The sequence below is a fragment of the Neopelma chrysocephalum genome, unplaced genomic scaffold (assembly GCF_003984885.1).
Source record: "Neopelma chrysocephalum unplaced genomic scaffold, ASM398488v2 Primary Assembly neopelma1_166, whole genome shotgun sequence".
Lineage (NCBI taxonomy): Eukaryota > Metazoa > Chordata > Aves > Passeriformes > Pipridae > Neopelma > Neopelma chrysocephalum.
In genome coordinates this window covers 608,016-628,962 of record NW_020897828.1, presented here as the reverse complement: position 1 = coordinate 628,962, position 20,947 = coordinate 608,016, and the positions used below count along the sequence as shown (strand labels likewise).

Below are 20,947 nucleotides of genomic sequence, written 5' to 3'. Positions count from 1 at the left end.
GATTTGGTCCTACTCCATGGATTTGCTGCTTTGAAAACACAAAAGGCAACCATTTTTCAAACCACCAGTCTACAAACTCATAAACTTCTACTTTCTCCTCAGTTTTCCAATAGATTGAGAATCCCTCTGATATTCCTGTTGTATTCCAGGAGCCAAATTCAAATAAGTTTCTGTTTGCTGTAAGCTATTTTCATTCCTTTGCTCGTGCACATTTTCCAGCTGCTGGCATTTCAACTACTGGGGTCTTTTGACATCCTCACCTTCCACCTTTGTGGCTAAACTGTGCACGGGGACTTTTTTTAGCAGCATTTTCACCCTGCGAGGTTGTCACTGCCTTTAAGCATCACTAAAAGCAACTTTTAGGGGGCCAAGGGAACCTTCATCTCACATCCAGCTGTAGAACCAACTCATACACATCTGGGGTTTTAGTGGCACCATCTGATGATCTCTTTAGTGGTCTGAACCAGATGATGCAGGTGAGAGCTTTCCTTCTCATCAAGTTCAACAAACCCATCACACCCAGGCACAATTCAAACAAAATGACACCCACCTAACTGAGGACGCTGGTCTTCTGTTTTGGGAACTGTTGAGGATGATGGCTGAGTAGCTGAAAATGGAAAAGAAACCCCGTGTAGTTATTTTTTAGGAAGTCGGTCACCAAACCTACGAGAGACCACAGGCCGGGAGCTCCTGCTGCTCACCACTCCATGATGGACACAAGAGGATTTAAGCTTTACAAGACTAAATGGTGATGGACTTCATGGACTCTGTGGACTTCAGGAGTTTAGGGAAGGCTGTGGCTGCCCAGTGACACCACCCAGTACTGCCCATACACTGCTAACAGGATTTCCAGCCAATGCACAGGTAAAAACCCTCCAGAGCTGAGTGCTGAGCTCCCGCCAGTTCATTTTGGAGTCTAATCCGGGTTGCCCCACATGTGCAGATGCTTTTACCTTTTGACTGAGGACTGGGGTGGGTGTGACTCGTCCATGCTGATCTCCTGGCTTGCTCATAAGGCAAATCTGTGGAGGAGAAAGACACTTATTCATGTAGATATGGCACAAAGTGCTTATGTCCATAAAGGGCACGTTTCTAGGGGGCTCTGGATTTGAAAAATCACTGAACCAGGAAGGATATTCCTTGTTTAAACCTTTATCATCTTTATTGTCTCTAAAAATAACAGCACCACATTGCCCTCTGCGTTGCTCTTTAGAGGTGCCTGTTCTTCTTAGAAGTCCAAACTGCACTGAAATAGCTGCTACAAATAATATTTAGAGGATACACAGAGTTCATCACTTCCAAAGGCTCAGAGTACTCCCTTCAGTCCTCTTCCTCAGCCCAGGACACCAAGGAACGACAAACACTGACATAATGAATAATCTGTGTTAGAGTCTTGCAGGAAAAGTCCCCCAAGAAGTCAGAGCTGATTTTGTGCATAAAATTCCCTCCCAATTTCAGCATCTAACTATTTCCTTTTAAGAAGATGGGCTTTAGTTGATTTATTCCTTTCTGCTTCTTGGGACAAGCTCCTTAACTTAATTTAATTTGCCCTTCTTTCAGTTGCTCATTATTTCTATTTTATTTAAATGCTTTGGAATATTAAAAAAAATGAGGAAACTAAACCACAAAAGCTTTCTTCATAAAGCAAATGTAGTAAATTAAAATGTTTGCTTTACCCTTTGAAATCTTTGCAGTTTCCTGTGCTTTTCCATGGCTGACTTTAAGACATCAGTTAAAATTGCTGCCAAAATCTGAGACTTAAGCAGCCCGCCCAGGACCTCAGGAAGGCAGCAGTGCCCACCCGGTGAAACTAAGTTGGTGTGGATGTCTTGGTTCTTATCACTGCTTTATTTTGGAATTCATGTTTGGAAATGAAACCAGTTGGGAAGCAAAGAAACAGTCACAGACTAGGTCTGTGCAAGGCAGATGTAGCTGCCCATTTCCAGGCAGTACGAGCAGAAATACTGAATGGAAATAAAGTGCAATGTGAAATTCCCAAGCAAAACACCTTCAATTTATTAATCTTTTTGGCTAAAGGGTGCAGACTGGCACTCCCAGCACTGTCACCTCCCAGAATCTCACACTTCAAAACCTTTGCTTTTGCTGAGATATGCAATTCACCTTTGTATTGCATTTTCAAAACCAGTGATCTTGTATCCCTGATTTCTTGAGAACTATTCCACAGCCTTGTCTTTCAGAAATAACATAAACTGTACAAGTGCACAGTACTGGTGTGCAGGTGAATCATTGTACAGTGCAGATGTCCTGACCAGGTTGAGATCACCACTGCTATTAACATTTTAATCAAAGACATCTCATATTTTTTTCCTCCAGCTCTTCCATTCCCATCCCAGAAAGACACTGTGCAACTCCTCTCCTTCCCTTTCCTCTTTCCCTTCCCTTTCCCCTCCCTTTCCCTTTCCCCTTCCCTTCCCCTTCCCTTTCCCCTTCCCCCTCCCTTTCCCCTTCCCCTTCCCTTCCCCTTCCCCATTCCCCCCTCCCTTCCCTTTTTCCCTTCCCTTCCCCCTTCCCTTTTTCCCTTCCCTTTAGCCTTCCCTTTTCCCTCTTTCCTCTTTCCTCTTTCCCCTTTCCCCTTTCCCCTTTCCCCTTTCCCCTTTCCCCTTTCCCCTTCCCTTCCCTTCCCTTCCCTTCCCTTCCCTTCCCTTCCCTTCCCTTCCCTTCCCTTCCCTTCCCTTCCCTTCCCTTCCCTTCCCTTCCCTTCCCTCTTTCTTCTCTCCTTTTCCCTTTTTCTCCTCTCTTTTCCCCTCTTTCTCCTCTCCTTTCCCCTCTTTCTCTTCTCTTTATCTTATTCTTGGGTCTCCAAATTCTTAGACCCTGTGCCCTGAGGGGACTCTGTGATGCCACGTGCCTGTACCTGGTGCCACTTGCAGCCTCAAAATATATTTGGTACAAATTAAGTACCGTGAGAAAAATGTTTTGCCTTTTAACTCAAAGCACCATAAGATGATTTTTTTTTTTTTTACTACGCCCTCCCCATGGGAAGAAGAATCCAGTTATCAGCCCTTCTTGAAATAGTGCAAAATTCCAACTTCACCCTTAGTTCAGTGCCATGCCTTGATAAACACGTTGCTGCTCTAGATAAGAAGATCTGTTCTTGTCCATGAGATATTAGTACAACGTGTGCTTATCTTGGAAAGATCTTTTCTGGGAATGCTCCTGTTCGGTGAGACATGCAGACAAACCCACACCAGGTCTCACTGAACTCCCAACAGGCCTCCTGGTATTAATTATTTTCTGAAACTTCATGTTCTGTTGTAAAGGTGACTGAAGAAATTCTCCTTTTTTTTTGACTGCAGCTCATGGCAAGCCCTGCTCATTTCCCATTTTCTATTGTGGTGCCTTAACAATGACAATGCTTAATTGCTTTCTCCAGAATTGCAGCCTAGAATCTGGCTAACTCCCACTGGGCATTATTTATTCCCCCCTCCTCATTTTTGACCTTTTTCATGTCATCAAGTGATTGTCCCCAGGGCCTGCTGTTGCTCTCACACGAACAGTGCTTTGTTATGGAAAAGCTTCTTTGCAGTCTGGTCGAAATGTGACATTTAACTAAAAGGAAAGCCACAGGATAAGCCAACAAAACAGTTTCTTGAAAGAAAACTGAATTTCTGCAAAAAGCTTTTTTTCCTTCTGCGCAAAAAATTCTGACTTTGAGGATGTCTGCCTGCTCTCAATTGGAAAAGATAAAATAAAATAATGCTTCCAAGATCACAGGATAGTTTTTTTGTAGAAAACGTTCAGTTAGGATACACTGCTCTGCACAGAAGAACAGAGACACCATGTATCCAAACTGCAATTCCCCCAAGTAATTGTGTAAAAACAGAAAAATGCTGGAGTAAAGCTTTTTGTTTTATGTGTCATTTTAAACACGGGTCAGATAAAAAAGCTGAAATTAAGGAGTTCACCATGTCTGATATGTGGTTTACAACCTTTTCCTTCATAACAAAATAGTATTGTATTTTTCCATAAACGCCAGAATGAAACAAATATTGAAATCATAGAACTTCTCGTGGGATAAAAAGTCCAGTTTTCGTTCAAGTCCGGAGGAAAATACCATAAAATAGACTTATTCCAGCCTATTTCCTGCAGGACACCCAGGTCCCTCTGGTCTTATGTTACATGTTCATGTCCCTTGGGAACTCCTGAGAGTTTTGGGCATCAGGATTTACACCTCATAGTTGGTAATTGTTTCTATAACTATATTTTGTCTTCTTAATCATAATCGTGTCAACATTCCCCCGTGCCACTCAAAGCTCCTGAGTGCTCCTATACCCTGTGTTATTGGTTTAACATTTCATGAAAATATCTGATTTTTTTTTTTGAATATTCTTTCTTCTAACACTGAGCCTAAGCAGGTACCCTGAGACACTCCTTATTTAGATAATTATATCGTGTTCCCTCAGCCCCAGACCTCGATTTGAACGATTTCAAACATTTCTGTCTCTCAACGTGCTCGGAAGTTTTTCCACGTTCCCATGGCTTTCCCTTTCTAATTCTACAAACAGCCTTTTTGATAAGGGATGATTCACCAGCTTTCCATGCAAGGCCACGCTGCTGGTTTATTTTATGGCACAGTCAGATTTCCCACATGATCCTCCACCGTGTTTCTTCATTTGTTCACTTTTTTTTCACTAGAGCAGTGGCTGTCACTGTGCCAGAAACAGAGATGACTACGTTGAGTTGTTCTTTCATGAGTGAAGAGGGCTAATTTGAAGTCAGTAAGATATGCAAATAACTTGTGTGTTTATTTATCAACTTGTATTTTCAGCTGTTTACATATGGCCATTTCTCTCTAATGAGCTTCCTGGGTGCCTGCACAGGGATCCTGTAGAGGAATCTCTGTTTTTAGGTAATGACAAAATTATAGAATTATAGAAATATTGGGTTGGAAGCGACCTTAAAAATCATCCAGTTCCCACCCCTGCCATGGGCAGGGACACCTTCCACCAGCCCAGGTTGCTCCAAGCCCCGTCCAACCTGGCCTTGGACACTTCCAGGGATCCAGGGGCAGCCACAGCTTCTCTGGTCAACCCGTGCCAGGGCCTCCCCACCCTCACAGCCAAGAATTTCTTCCCAATATCCCATCTAACCCTACTCTCTGTCAGTTTGAAGCCATCCCCCCTTGTCCTGTCACTCCTTGGAAACCTCTCTCTCCATCTTCCTTGCAGGCTCCCTTCAGGCACTGGAAGGCCACAATTAAGTCAACCCAAAGCCTTTTTATTCTCTACTGTAGACAAATAAATGCAGCAGAAGAGCTTGTTCTCCAACAACCTGAGCAGGGTGGATTTGAACCCATAATGGCCTGGCAGTGGTTTCTTTATCTTATCTTTATCTTTTTTTAATTATCAATTAACAAATCTACAGACATGCATATATACAAGTATACAAGTGTATATAAAATAGTTTCTTGTATGTATCATCCTGATTATACCCTGGAGCGTAGATAAAATATTTGCTATCCAAATCCCTCTGGCTTTAAGGCAAAAATGTATCTTTTCACAAGAACTTAGCCAATTCAATGTGTGTCCCTTCAGAACACTTGGGTTTATGTCTCTGGCTTAGTAATGGATTTCCTTTAAATTCAATATTTTGCTGCAACTCCTCTTGATGTCTCATAGTACTTTGCACTCATTATTAGTAAAGCAAATGCCCAGATTAGGCATTTTTCCAGAATTTCTCGTGGTGAATTGGCAATATAAAGAAAAATTTGAGCTTCCTAGCCACGTCCTCACGTTCTTTAATTATTCCCTTTAGCTTTTCACAAACCAGCACATCCACAATAAACTCTCATGGGCTTTAAACATTTGAGCAAGAAGTGCTTTCTTATGTTTCGATTTTTCTTATTTAAGTCTCTTAAACTCCCAATCAGATGTTGTGGGGTTTGCCTGCCTCAAACATAAATAAAAAGCAGGTAGCAGGAGAAACACGTATCCTGCAGTTTTAGAGTGTTTTTACCCAATATACTTCAAATAGGACTATAGAAGAGGGAAATTTTGTCTCATTTTACAAACACAGAACTTAAGCACAGTGAAAAGTGATTGTGCTGGGACAATGCAGCAGAAAAATTGAACAGAGCTCAGTTCTTCTTATTCTCTGGTGCTTTAGACAGTAAATAAAGTTGTTTAAAAGCAGAGATACGTGGAAGAAATGGACTTATTAAACTGCTCTATTTAATCAACTCACTCTACACAATTATATAAACACACATATATAATACAGGTATATAATATATGTGTGTGTATTCAAAATACAGCCCAATATTTATAAAAAAAAGAGAGTTAAAGGAGAAAAAGAATGAGATACTTCAAGAGATGAAAAGAGTAACATCACAGCATACAAAAGGTGGTCATTGTTCATACCTGGCCTGGTTGTAATTCTCTGTGTTGCTTCTGGATAAACTGATGTATTTGGAAAAATAAAAGTGGCACCTCCTAAAGAGAAAGAAGATGAAATAACACCTAAAGATTCATTTCCACAGCCCCTAAACCCACTGATATTTTCCCTCCTGTGGCTGAATAAAGACTACGAATAACTAATTTCTCTCTTAGGACTGTTATACATAAAAGTTCATTCTGAAAGTCTTTACACCTGTATAAATCCATTCAAATAACTGGATAAAACTCTGCAAAAATCTGTTTTAAGGAAGGACAGTGAAGTTCAGGAAATCCCTCCTCCCTTCACCACAACCACCTCCACCTGGGCTTTGTTATGTTCTGAAATAAAACTTCTTTGCCATTCCCCAAACAGGTTCATATTTTCAAACAGGGACTTTTTGGGCCAGGCCCCCAGAAATTTCATTATCTTCACGGAGTGGAAAAATTAAAAATGTTGAACTTTTTGTAGAAAACAGTCCCTCACATATCTCAGGCACTGAAATTGCTCCAACTACCCCAATGGGCTCCTCATGACCCTCTCCAGGAACCTGAAAAGGGTCATAAGGATTTGTGCAATTACTGTTGACTTGAAGAATCATTTCTTTCTAGCTTTTTTTTATTCACTGAAAATTGATCAACTAATTTCCCTGTGCTGAAGATCATCATGGTGTTATTCCCACTCCCAATGACAGAGATGCAGACAATCTTATTTTGGTGAAATGAATGTCCAACTATCATTGTCAGTGCACATACATAGAAAAAGATAACACACAGAACTGCTGAACAACACTTGGATATCTCTATATATGGAAGCTGCTTGGCAAATCAGAATCTCAAAAGCCAGAGATGGAAAAGTCCATCTATTTTTAAAAAGGACTTCAGGCTTATTCCAAACCACATCAAAATAAATGGAATTTGCTTTTTTGTTGCCTTTGGTGGGGTTTGCAGCAGGACTACAACCCACAATAGGACTTTGTGTTAGCCACTTTGGCTGGTGGCAAAACTCTATTCTCAGGGAGAGATCTTTAATCCGGTGAATTTTGCTGGAAAACTCACTCAAAGTGAAAAACTAAATAAAGCATTGCAATCCAAGTCTTGTTTTCTTTTTCTTTTGCATTATCCTTTGTATTATCTTTTTCATTTCTCATAAAGGATTGTTATTTCTGGTCACTGTAGGTAACTAATACCCTCAGGCATGATCATGCAATATTCCAAACATCTTTAGTCAGCATGTATAACATACTGTATGTACAATTCCATGCCATCCTCTGTTGCACAACTGTTAGAGATAAAGATAAAATGTATTCTGAATTATCCTCAAATAAGTATTTTAAGCCACATCCTGAAAGACAGATGCTTTTGAGGCACGTGTCATTCTCCTACCTACACTCAACAGTTTTCTGGGCCAAATCAACAGAATATCAACAAAAATCATTTTACATCCAGATCATACTTAGTGGAGATTACAACACCAAACTTAGTGGAATTTCCAGCTCATATAGCTAGAAAATTAGATAAGCTAACTGCCTGAATAGCAACTGTATTGATTTATACAATATTTGCTGCATGGGAGGAGACATCCCCATTCACCAGAGCCCAAAGCACTCAGGCAAGTGCCGAAGCACTTTTGAGCTCCAACAGGTTTCTAGGGATCTGTGGAGTAGATCTGACAGTACAATGAGACAGAATGAGAAAAAAAGTCCTCAGATAAAAGGATAAAAGGCCCCAAACCTGCAGTTTATCATGAGTGAGGGACCCCCTTCTCTTGCAGGACACAAGAAATGACCAGCAAGACCATTTTTGTGCCATCTGGCCCTGCGTGATCCCACCAGTTCTCCGTGTGTCTGTGCATAAAACTCACACACACAGCAAGGAGAGGATCCACTTGTCTCCCTCCTGGATTTACCACTTCCATTTTTTTAGCAAGCAACCCATAAAGAGGAATCCTGTGCTTTTTCCAAGATGCCCTATAGCAATGGGAGCAGTGCCAGCATTACCTGTGTTTCTAGCATGCATTAACCGTGGAGAGTTTTGTAAGGCCTTATCAACATCATCTGAAGTCAAATGTGGAAGAGGAGCTACAAAACAAAACAAAAAGCAACACCAAAACGTAAAAAAAAAAATCTGTGAATTATCTTTTTTTTTTAAACCATATTTTTTTTTCCCCTGACAGGATTGTCTGAATGCGAGTCTGTCCAGAGTTCCAACCTGCGCTTTGGAGGGAGGCGTGTTTGCTACAGCTTAAACCAGGGCATTCATTTATTCAATTTATTCCACATTATGAATGCACAATATTTCTGAACTGGTTTCCTGACAGTGTGCGTGTGGAGGAGACTGCACCGCACTGGTGTTGCAATGCTGGTTGTTGTTTTTCATTCTAAAAACCATCTTCATTTTAACTTCTTAAAATTTTCCTCAAGCTTAGGTGAAAACCCTCATCCCTTCTTTCCCTTTGAAATGCTAACCAAGCACCACAATCAATTTGCATTTGGACTCCAGAGACTGTTCCTTTTTTTTCCCATGAATTTACAGAATTTTAATTCAATTCAGTTAAATCTCCCTGATCCTATTCAGAGCGCAGCAAACTGCTGCCAGTCCTTCGAATCATGCCTGGAATTCGCTTTATGAATCAATGTTTGCGCTCTTGTTTAGCATCCTCATCATTAAAATGGAAAGAAATGAGTATGTGACCAGAAAAAACATTAGCACTGAATCCCATATGATTTTCTTCCTACACGATGCTGATGAATATGCTGAATTTCAGCTTGATTTTCCTCTGAGATGGATACGCAGAAAGATTCCCTGACTCTTTCCTTAGAGGGACATGAGCGACAGCCAACTGGAATTAATGGGAATCTTTCCATCAAACTCAAAAGGCCTTGGATCATGTTCCCTACTGTATTCTTAGGAACAGCAACATCTGCAAACCCAGTTAAGTCATCCACAAAGTTATCCACACCACGAAATCTAAGACTGGCATCGGCCACAGACCGACCGCAGGCTCTACCACAGTGATGGAGAACTGGCTTACTCTCTCTGAGGTAGTGTAGGTGTGACAGGAGGATGTCTGCATTGTAGCTTGGGGTGAGCCTCTGGAAGTCATCTTTGGTCATTTTGCAGAGCTCCTTCCCATCGATGTTCTGGAACAACAAGATGTCCACGTCCGGCAGCCCATATTCCTTCACCGCCCACTCCAGCCACTGGCGCACGTGGTCTGTGCTCCATAACGTGGGATCTGGGGGTGGCACAAACCATAAAAATCAGGGAGAGAAGGGTGAGTGTTGATGCACTGGACCAGTGCAAAATAAATGTAGGCACAGACAACCTGGAGACACCTTAACCCCCTGTTTATTGACTGCTGGAAGTGCACGAGGAATTAATTTGCCGTGTTGAGTGCAAGAGTGAATAACTGCCTGTGGAAAACTGTTAGGGAAGAGCTGTGAGCTCTGAGTGTTAACAACAATCCCTGAGCTCATTCTCTCATTTATTTCTTCTGTGCCATTAGTTTTATCCACTGATGAACAGATTATTCTGGAACAAGATGTCCACACCTGGAAGGTCGTAACTCCTCTGCCCATTTCAGTCTCAAGGGAGAATAACTGTCTGTGGAAAACTGATAGGGAAGAGCTGTTAACAAAACCTCTCCTGCTGAATGAGCTCCTTCTCTCATTTAGTTCTTCTGTCTCATAGGTTTTACCCACAGACTAACAGAGGTTTCTGACTCACCAACAGCTCTGCAACTCGTAGCTGAACAATTTTCAAAGCTCCCCGTTGAATCTGTGTCTTTATTCAAGTGAAATTTCCACTCATGTCAGATCTACACTTTCTTGGGTGTAGGCTAAGTAAGCACTCACAGATTTGACCAGTTATTTCATAAACTAGAGTGGGTAATATTAAAACATTCCACATTGTCTTTCCTGGATGCTGTGTTGTACTGGAGTACATTGTTACACCTGCCTGGGTTTTTACTTAATACCTGTAGTACTGGCAAAACCATCTGGGGAAAAAAAAAACAAACCAAACAAGAACCAGTCCAGATTTGCAGCAAAATGTTTTTTTAATGAATCCTTAATTTTAACTTTTTTTCCCTCTCTAAACTCCTCCTTTTCCATTTCTCTTCCATTTTACTTTTCGATCTTCTTGAGTAAGGATTAAACATCATGAAGATCCCTCAGGACCTTTAGTGAACCTCCCCACAACAGGAGACAGCTCCTACCATGAACAATATATACTTTTTTCAGAGAGAAGTATTAAAGCCAAGGGGAAACAAATTCTTCAAGAGTTTCTGCCTTCCCACCTAAAAGACTCAGTGATTCTGTGACATCCTGAAGACTGAGAATGGAGCACATGGAGGTCAACTGGCTGCTGTCCATGACATGGAAGTCTGCAGAAGGGCTGGGACTTGGATGATGACTTAAATAGCTTTTCTGTGGCTTAACTTCAGTGCCATTCCCTCTCTTCTGACTGTTCAGGTTGGTCTGAAAGAGGTGGAGACCTCTTTCCATAGGGAATACTGAGAGACTCTCATGCTGTTGCTCACTCCTAATCCTTCATCCCTTAGTGCCTCCCTTTTTCTAATGCTTCTCTCAGCATTTTAAGCCTTGGGCTTCTCTGTTCTCTGAATTTCAGCAAAAAACACTTAAAAGAATGCCTCCATCTGGTATGAAATACATAGCAAACTAGAGGGATGCAAGTCTGGTGGTAAATCTGGGGTGTGGATGGGATTGGCCACACCTACAGCAAAGAACTCTGACAACTACTTCAGTTTGGTTTGAAGTAAGCAGCCAAACACCAGGAGGTTTATCAAAACATTTTGACGATGCCCATAATTTTTAATTCTTCTTATTTATGATAATTAGAATAAGAAAGTTAGCACAGCTGAAATATGACTTTTTCTTTTTCATTTATGAATGTTGCCACGTGAACTGCACACTGCCTATGCAGTAATCAAAACCTGCTGATTTTTACCCATTAATTTCTTCCAGTGACCTCAAAATAGTGACTGTGACATTCCTTGAATGTCACTCAAATCCACCTCGAAACACACCTCCAGGAACACACTAAGAAAAAAATACCTTGCTGAGCTAAGGGTTACTAAAAGACTAAAAAGTGCCAAACACCAGGAAGACAAATATTTTAGAACATTTAAATGTCATGTATTTCAGTGTGGTCTCCTTCCAGTTGGCAGGACACCCATTATTCAGTGCATCACTCTTCTGCCTTCAGGACAGAATTGACAATACCATTGCAGAGGACACTGCAGCAGATTTGTCCACACCTATCTTGACAAATAACTGAAATAATCACAGCTTGCAAAATTGGCCACAGTCAGTACTCTTGCATGTCTTAGCAACTGAAAAACTGTAAGAACGTTAAGCAACAGAGCAGAGGCAGCAATATTTCAGACAGGCACATCTCTGCTGGGGAGGAACCAGCAGCAAAACATTCCCTCCTGCTTGCAGGTGTTGTGTCTATCCAGTGTGCATCCAGTGGTTTATCAACACCCACGTATGCCTCTGATTTTGGAAATGGGTCTGCTAATTATTTTGCAAACCAGTCTTCCAGCAGATGTTTGTTTGGAGGGCAAGAAGTGAATGTGCCCTCTTGGCCCATTAACTGCTGGATCCCACAGCCAAGCCTGCCAAGGCTCACCAGGAATTTCTCAACTGGGCTCTTACATTGCAGTGGAGTTGTCAGTTTGCTTATTAAAATGTTTTACACTGCCCAAACTCAGGGGACAACCCAGGTAAAGGCTTTGGATCCCTGATGGATTGTGCTTTTCATGTACTGAGGGTGGTTTGGTATTTGGATTTCCTGTGCTACAGTGATCCTTTCTCCCACACACTCTGCACCCAGCTAGTCCATGTTCCAGGAAATGCAAGTGGCTCTTTTGCCCACTTTAGGGTGAAATCCTCCAAAAGGAGTTGGAGAAGTCAGATAAGATCTGAGTGCCTGTCATAAGCCAGTCCTGCTGCTGAAATGAGAAGAACAGGTTGAGGAGGTGGCTTTGCTGAGATATTTCTCATCTCGTTCTCTCAATAACCCTGGGAAATTACTGCTCTTTTCTTCCTGATTGTCACTTTTGTCCAACTCTCCTTAAATAATCTTAGTAAATTTGAGGGAAATGCAATTTTTTTCAGCTTGAAATTTCCAAGCAGAGGGTCTAACCTGCTGGCACGATGACTCTTCGTTCGTTGGTGGTCATGTTTGGGGGTGGCACGTGCTTCTCTTCCATGTAGTTTCCATAGTTCATCCCAACGCTGTCTGAGCCGCTGACCATCTTCCCTCCTTTTGCCACGCTGCAGTCATCAGGAGAATTCCTAGACAGAGAAGAAAGGTGTGCTTTTATTATTATTTCAATCCCTACTAATGCTGTTAGCAAAGAATCAACCTGAATGAAACGGAAAAACAGGACTTGAGCGCCGGGGTTGGGCTGTCCCTGGAAAACTCAGTATCTGCCACCCAGTGACTCTGCTGATTCCTTCATTCAATGGACCACAAATTTATGTCTCCAAAACCACAAACACTAATGATTTACTCCCAGAGACCAACACGGAATTGAGGCTTGTCCACGAGCTTGCTTGGCCTGGCGGCTGCATTTCTCCCTCCAAACACCTCACAGGCGACTCAGCAAACACAGAGCTGCACCTAACGTGAATTTTCTGAGGGAAAACTATTATTAGCTGCCGTTGTCCAAGCAGTCCAAGGCTTGGACAGCTTCCCATCTCCTCTGCCATCGCTTTATGCCATGCAATGTCACACTTTTCCACGTGTGGCTCCCAGAAAAGGAACATTTGCCAAAGCCACGATCCCAAATACCACACGCACGACTGGAAAAACCTTTCAGCTCCCAACCAGCCCAGTCTCCATGGCACTGTAGTCAAGGAATGGAAACCTGCAGAGGATCTGCAACCAGACACCTCTTTAATTTTGGCTCTGCCTTCTGAATAGAGCCTTTAGGTTTAACATCCCACGGGGGGTTCCCTAATGGCATTTTAATTGCATCACAGTTTTCCTTCTGGCAGACACAAGACATATTTGTCCCTTAATTTAATGTCTACAACGTGTTTCATCAGAGAGAGAAAAATTGTTACGAAAATCAAAACAAAGAACACAGCCATGGGGAATACCTGGAAATGTAAAGGGGCTGCTTGGCAAGGGAAGGAGGGTGTTAGCTGGGTTTGGGGTTTTTTTAGTGATACTTCATTACTAACAAGCTTTCTTTTAGTCCTACCATTTAACTCCTGAAACTGTACTATGGGCTTACTAAAGAAGCAGAAAGTCACAGAATCACAGAATCCTAGAACCATGGAATGGTTTGGGTTAGAAGGGACCTTGAAGATCATCTTGTTCCAACCCCCTGCCAGGGGCAGGGACACCTTCCACTAGACCAGGTTGCTCCAAGCCCCATCCAATCTGGCCTTGGACACTTCCAGGGATCCAGGGGCAGCCACAGCTTCTCTGGGCAACCCGTGCCAGGGCCTCACCATCCTCATAGCCAAGTATTTCTTCCTAATATCTAATCTAACCCTGCTCTCCTTCAGCTCAAGGCCATTCCCCCCTGTCCTGTCACTCCAGGCCCTATAGGAAAGTCCCTTTTCAACTTTCTTGTAGCTCCTTTAGGCACTGGAAGGTGCTCCAAGGTCTCCTTGGAGCCTTCTCCAGATTGAATAATCCCAAATCTCTTGCCCTGTCTCCACAGCAGAGGTGCTCCAGCCCTGGGATTAATTTAGTGGCCTCCTCTGCATTCTAAATCAGCTTCTGATGCTTCATTTGCTTCCAATTAATTTTCAGTCTAGAGAACCAAGAGACCCTCCAAGACCCAGACTGCTGAAAGTGCTTTTCAGGATCTGCCCCTCAAAATGTGTTTAACCCAGATCCTCTTGCTTTCCCCAGCTTGGAAATTCCACTGGAAATCCTTGCAAGTGTTGGGCAGCAACATCACTGTGAGCCCACCAGTGGTCAGAACACACGTGTCTTCCCAGAAGGGTTTTGCTATTGTTTGAGGGCAAAAGAGGGAAAATAATGTATAGTTTGGACCAATGTCTGCCCAACATACAACAAAAGGATGTGGCAGATATTTTATCCAATTCCCAAGTGACTCAGTTGACTGCTCAGCCCTACCATGGCTCGGGAAGTAATGCAATTATAATTCTCACACACGTGCTTTAAAAAACGTAACCAGCACTTGGAAAGGTGACAAGACGTTCTGAAAATCTTAGATACTAAAATTATGTTTTATATATATATATATCAGGTTTTTTCTATGCAGTGTTTCTACTAATTTTACCCCCTTAATGTATATGTCAAAGAAAATTTAAATGCTGATGGCTTTCAGTTTAAAAATAAAATATATTCAGATTCCATATGAAATGTGCCTTGTGTAAAGGCCCTGGAACTGCTCTGTCAGCCACAGGGCTGAATAACAACCACAAGGAAGATACAGTCAGCACCTGTCCTTGAGAGGTGGGGAATTCACAACCAGAGCACTTGGGCACTACTCTCCCAGGTTTAATTTTGCTCTCCTACTACACACCACTAATTCTAATCCTGGGCTGCAGCTATTTCTGTCTAAGCAGAGCTGAGCAAAACAAAGCAACGTTCTCTTTTGGTCATAAATGTTGAAAAAGAGCTTTTGTGACGGTTCCTTGGGACCAAAATGTTGGATTTTTCTATTCACTTTAATAAACAGAAATGGCACGTATGCATAAGTGAGTCTGCACACTAAATCATGTGTATTAGGAAACATCCTCCTCCTCCTGCCCTTAGACCTGTGCAGATGTGCACCATGACTTCCAAAAGCAATTATGGTACAAAGAACTATTTGGCCCATTCACTGACTTTTCAGGGATGTTCTGGAGAAATGGAGAGCCACGAGCACCCTTTAATCTAACTGGCACAGTTGTTTTTTTATTGTTTTTTTTTCTTTCTGGGAACAGTAACTTGGGATACAGGGACCCCAAAGTCTTATATCCCCACATGGGATATGTGAAATATCCCATCAGCACGGCCCACACCATTTCTAGGGGCAATTGTGCATGAAAAACACTCTTGTAAACACTGAACAGCAAATGATGTGAAAGATCCAGTAGCACACAACTTCTGGCAACCTGACAGGGCTTCTGAGATGGTTTTCTGATCTGAATATAAACACACAGGGGTGGGGGAGAAGATCATAAATAAGTCATAACTTTTCATCAGGATCCAGAAGCAGATGGTCAAGAGCTCACTGGGTGGACAAGCAAATCTCCCATTCATCAAATCTCCCAAGACCAAGCTTAACTTTGAGCACTTAAGCAGCTCCATGGGACTAACAGGACTACTCAGATACTTCAAATTGAGTGTGGGCTCAAAACCACTGAGCCAGGGCTTAGTTCAACTGCCTGGAACGGACTTCCACAGTACAGAAAGCAAAACTAAAAAGGCAAACAGACACTAGAAAATGGTATTTCTAGTGCCCAGAACAACAAGAGAGTGATTGTCTACAAAGGGGTTGGGTTTTTTTTAGGACTTTCTGTGAGTCTGCTTTATTTCTGAGCCACCAGGGTGGAAAAGCAGCTTTTGGAAAGCGTGCCCGCTGTAAAAGGTGCAGCTTTGCAGTGATTCATCCTCAGCTCCAGGTCTGAAACGAAGCACAAGATGTTTTTCTTTGCAGCTGCATGTTATTCTTACCCTTTGTAAATATACTGTGTTACACCTGGAGTTCACACAAAAAACATTTAAAAACCAAAAAAGAGGGAAGACTTCAGACAATCATGGTACCCAAGGACAGTCCAGGCCTGAGCTGATTCAGCTCTGATTGCTGATAAATGCCTGTTGAGAAAGTATTTCCCCACAGGGCCTTGGACCTGGAAGCCTCACCTTTACGCAGGGTTACTTAAAATTGAGCTGATTTGATGGTTAAATTTATCACCCACTCCTACTGAAGCTTATTGGAGTTTTGCCAGCCACTGACTCTGATGAAAGCAGATGTAAGTTCATAAATAAGTGTATGAAACACATTTTTTCCTCTTCACTATGCTACTATTTTCCCCATGTGACAGAGAACACCTGTGTTGTGTTAAAATGCAAGGTGTCAGAGAAATATGGATTAAGAATCAGCAAAATTCTGCCTGATCTCTGTGACATTCCTATAATACAAACTCCTCTCTTTAATATTTCTGAAGTTCACAGGGAAATAAATGAAAAAAAAAATTGTATCGTCCAAATATCTACATGTCTTTACAAGTTTATTTAATTATCCAAGCTTGGATAACTTTCTTACTTACAGAGAAGGGGTTTCAGGAGGGTAGAGAAGTGTAAGGATATCTTTGAAGAGCTTTCCATGCATGGTCTCCATGTGAGGTCAGAGGACAGGCTGAGCTACCAGAACTTTCCTTCTGGGAGGATCTGGCAAACAAACCATGACACTTTCCTACAGGATAAAGATTGATCTCCTCACCTCTTCTCTGTCATTTTGCAATGCCACTGATCTGAGAAAAAGGGGAATGACCCCAGCAGGGCTGTGATGCCCCCACCCCGTCCTTATGTACAGGAGGGAGAGCCCCACAAACCAGCTCCCTCCCACGATTTGGGCCAACATATTCAAATTTATATTTAGCAAAAATGACATCCTGCAGAGGTCAGCTCATACTGAGAGGATTGCAAAGCACGTTCAGGCTCATCTCCACTCTCTGCAGCTACTCAGGCTGTGGTGGATTTGGTCAGTGCTTCCTCCCCAGAATGGTTTGTCACTGAAAAAGTGGCCTATGAAGAGAAAACCCAAAACTTCCCTGAGATTTCTCACTTAGAGGTAAGTAGAGATTTTTTTACTTACATTGGGGGCAACCCAACCCTCCCTGGGGAGAAGGAGCCTGTGCTTCCCAGCCACTGGAGCAGGAGCAGGGATGCACCAGCAGCTTTGCAAGGCACAGGAGCTGCTTCCCTGGCACCGAGGGTGATCTCCATGGGTACTAAGTGAGACTCAGAAAGGAGTTTCCAGAGGGGATATTAGAGACCCCAACACTTGCCATAGAATCACAGAATCATAGAAATGTTGGGTTGGAAGGCACCTTAAAGCTCATCCAGTTCCACCCCCTGCCATGGGCAGGGACACCTTCCACTAGACCAGGTTGCTCCAAGCCCCGTCCAACCTGGTCTTGGACACTTCCAGGGATCCAGGGGCAGCCACAGCTTCTCTGAGCAACCTGTGCCAGGGCCTCCCCACCCTCACAGCCAAGAATTTCTTCCCAATATCCCATCTAACCCTGCTATTTTTCAGTTTGAAGCCATTCCCCCTTATCTTGTCGCTCCTGGCCCTTGGAAATAGTCTCTCTTCATCTTTCTTGTTGGCTCCTTCACGTCTTGGAAGGCCACAGTTAGGTCACCCCAAAGCTTCTCTTCTCCAGGCTGGACATGTGTGGTGGCTGTGGGAAGGGGATGCTTCCCCTCAGGAAAGGGGATGGCCAGGGTGGGAAAAAGCTGCTGAGGTCTGTGGAAGGGAGGGAAGCCCCTAAGGATCCACATCAGTGGCTTAAAGTGATGCTGAAGCCACGGTGACAGGCTGTTTATATTTGCTATATGGTGTCAAAAGTAGGACTAAGAAGACAGAAGAAAAGAAAAAAATAAAGATAAACAAGATATATAAATTCTTTGCAGACAGGGTGATTAGATACTGGAATTAGATATTGGAATGGGCTGCCCAGGGAGGTGGTGGAGTCCCCACCCCTGGAGGTCCCCAAGGAAGGCCTGGCCGTGGCACTCAGTGCTCTGGGCTGGGGGACAAGGTGGGCATCAGGCTCAGGTTGGACTCCATGGTCTCAGAGGTCTTTTCCAACTTAAATGATTCTGGGATTCTGTGACAAACCAAGTCCTCCCAGGGCAACTCAGTCATGGCAGAGCACAGCTCCACGTGGGCAGCGGCAACCAAAAGGGTTCAGCAGCCCCAAAAGACCATGGCAATGGAGAGGCTGGGGCAGCCCCCTGCAAACACAACCCTGCAGCACCCAAAACACGGGGATTAATCACTGTGTGGGGTGCCCTGCGCTCGGTAGGTGCTCAGGGTTACACAGGGCTGTCCCAGGGGTCACCTGGAAATGTCACCCAGAGGTGCCTCTGGTTCCTTTCTCCAGTGAAAGAAGAAAGCCACCACCACACGCCAGCACAAACAACACCCTCGGCTTTCCCCAGGCGAAATGGGAGGTGCACATTTATCGAGCTGCTCATGCAGCAACCGTTCATTTCCAATCAAACAACAACTTTTACTAAATCAATCTTTTCGTTTTCTATTCTTTTCCCCTTCGCTTTCCCTGGCTATCCTGCAGCCCACAGCTGCTCCAAGCCTTAAGGCCATCATGGCAAATTAAGGCAGTCAGCATCTGGCTCACTAGAGGCCAGTCAAGCTATAAATATTACCAGCCTGGCTCTTTGTGTTCGCAGTGTGGGGAAACAGCTGGTTTAAGTTTGACTGCACGTTGTCATTTCTCCATTAGCGCAAACACTTCAATATTTCTTACGTGTCAGGTTGGAGTGAAGAAAGGGAAAGAAGGGAAGGGGGTCACGAAAAGCCAAAGCTAAGAAATGATGTTCTGTATATATACATAATTTACAATTAGATTGCTGCCTGGGAGAAGGCTGAGGTCTGACATGGTGATAGCTAGGCCAAAGCCACAACGACTTCCCAGTTGGCCTATAACTTTCAGGACCTATTTTCCCTTGTTTTTCTTTTATTATTTTTATAGAAATTCTATTATAATGGTAATGGATTACATTTCTCAAATTGTATTTCATTTCAAGAGCTTGTAAGACTGTTGTATTTGTGGTTTCGTGAAATATGAAATACAGGGAGACGGGGGCCCTTCCCAAACCACATGTGCCTTCTTTTGTGGGCAGGGATCATATAGAAAGTTAGTGAAGTAGTATGCCAGGCATAAACAGAAGTGACACCCTGTATGGAAACCATAATCCCCTATGTCTGTGGAATGTCTGCTGATTTTCATGATTAACTTTATCGGGCTGTGAGGCCGACGGGTGCAAAATGGTAAAACCAATGATCAGCCCCTTTTCTTACCTTTTGTTTTCTCTTAAAAAGTTGTTCCTAAACTTTAAATACTGAACAGCCCCACTGATGTTATCCTGATCAAAATAAAACACCTATTAATGAAGGGGGAGAGGAGTTAAGAAACAATCTGACTGTGCCGTGCCAGCCAGGGGGGACACCACAACCCCCAGCTCTAAATGCTGCAGACACAGGAAATCCTCTGCTGGAAATAAAGAAGTAATGATACCAATAGTCCTAAAAAATGACAGTGATCACAGCTCTTGTGGGGCTCTCTGTCATTATTTGAAGCCTATTTTTGTATTTCACTTTGCTTGAAATTCGGTGGTCAATCCGAAATGTATCTGTGCCAATTCTGAATGAGTCCATTTATCCCAGAGTGAAAAGCTCCTTAGCCAGCACCTGCCAGCCCAGTACCCCCAAAAAATGCAAAAGAAAAAAAAGAATAGTTATAGGATCAGTGAGCTGAGTTTGTTTTTCTCCTTGGCAACATGTTTGCCTCAAGGATGGAGCCAAACCGTGCACACACACACACATGTAAGTGCCGGTGTTAAGCTGGTGGATTTTTCAGAGCAAACAGGAACTTCTTGGAGCAGTCACACACGGACAAGATCCTGAATTTGCACTTTTTCCAGTCTGGTTGGCAGCCACTCCACCAGCCACCCAGTCAGTGGGAAAAAAGATTATCAGCCTGAGATAACTGATGTCCTTTTACCCAAGATTATGGGGAAAAACGTTACTTTACACAGGCAGCTCCAATAAGTGCGTTAGGAAAGGCCTGCTCTTAAGGCAGAGCTCCCTGGGCTGACGCAGGGGCTGACTCAAGCCCTGCTGGAGACTGAGGAGAGAGTCCCATGGACTGCAGTGGGGTTTGGACCGTGCCTGTTGTTTAGTCTGAGCTGAGGTTTCCCGGGAATACCAGGGCTGCATGCCGGTGGTGCACCACCAGATGTGGAAGGGATGGCGCCGCGCCTCCGCCGCGGGGTTGTGCTCCAGGGGTGGAAAAAGCCATGCCCTTGAAAAACAAGTGATGTCAGGGGGATGGCTGCAGCTCAGCCCTGTTTATCCACATGCTGGACACTCACAAGGTGGGTGTCAGGAGGGTGGTGCCGGGCTCTTCTCGGCGGTGCCCACAGACAGGACGAGGAGAAACGGCCATAAACTAAAACACAAGAAATTCCACCTCAACATGAGGGAGAACTTATTTCCCTGGAGGGTGAAGAGCACTGGAACAGCAGCCCAGGGAGGGTGTGGAGTCTCCCTCTCTGTGCAGCTGTTCCAGTGCTCTTCACCCTCCATGGAAAGAAGTTCGTCCTCATGTTGAAGCTTCCTCAAGCTTTTGATATTCCAAACCCACCTGGACACGTTCCTGTGTCACCTGCTCCAGGTGACCCTGCCTTGGCCGGGGAGTTGGATGGATGATGTCCAGAGGTCCCTTCTACCCCTGACAATTCTGTGATTCGGGGATTCTCTGCATATTTGCAAATGCTCCAACTTAGTCCATCAGTATCCAACC

General features: G+C 43.5%; 1 protein-coding gene across 7 annotated transcripts in view; it reads right to left on the bottom strand.

Annotated features, from left to right (window-relative positions):
• The window catches only part of ERG (ETS transcription factor ERG), a 106,877-nt gene that overhangs the window by 6,318 nt on the left and 79,612 nt on the right, over positions 1-20,947 (bottom strand). For 5 of the 7 annotated variants that reach the window (XM_027701805.1, XM_027701812.1, XM_027701806.1 and 2 more), the window contains exons 3-8: positions 12,564-12,715; positions 9,427-9,630; positions 8,393-8,473; positions 6,381-6,452; positions 954-1,022; positions 551-607 (exon numbers count right to left, since the gene is read on the bottom strand). In XM_027701805.1, the coding sequence (XP_027557606.1) occupies positions 551-607; positions 954-1,022; positions 6,381-6,452; positions 8,393-8,473; positions 9,427-9,630; positions 12,564-12,715 (635 nt within the window). The remainder of the gene's footprint in view (positions 1-550; positions 608-953; positions 1,023-6,380; positions 6,453-8,392; positions 8,474-9,426; positions 9,631-12,563; positions 12,716-20,947) is intronic. The other 2 variants (XM_027701807.1, XM_027701808.1) reach the window with 1 other exon arrangement.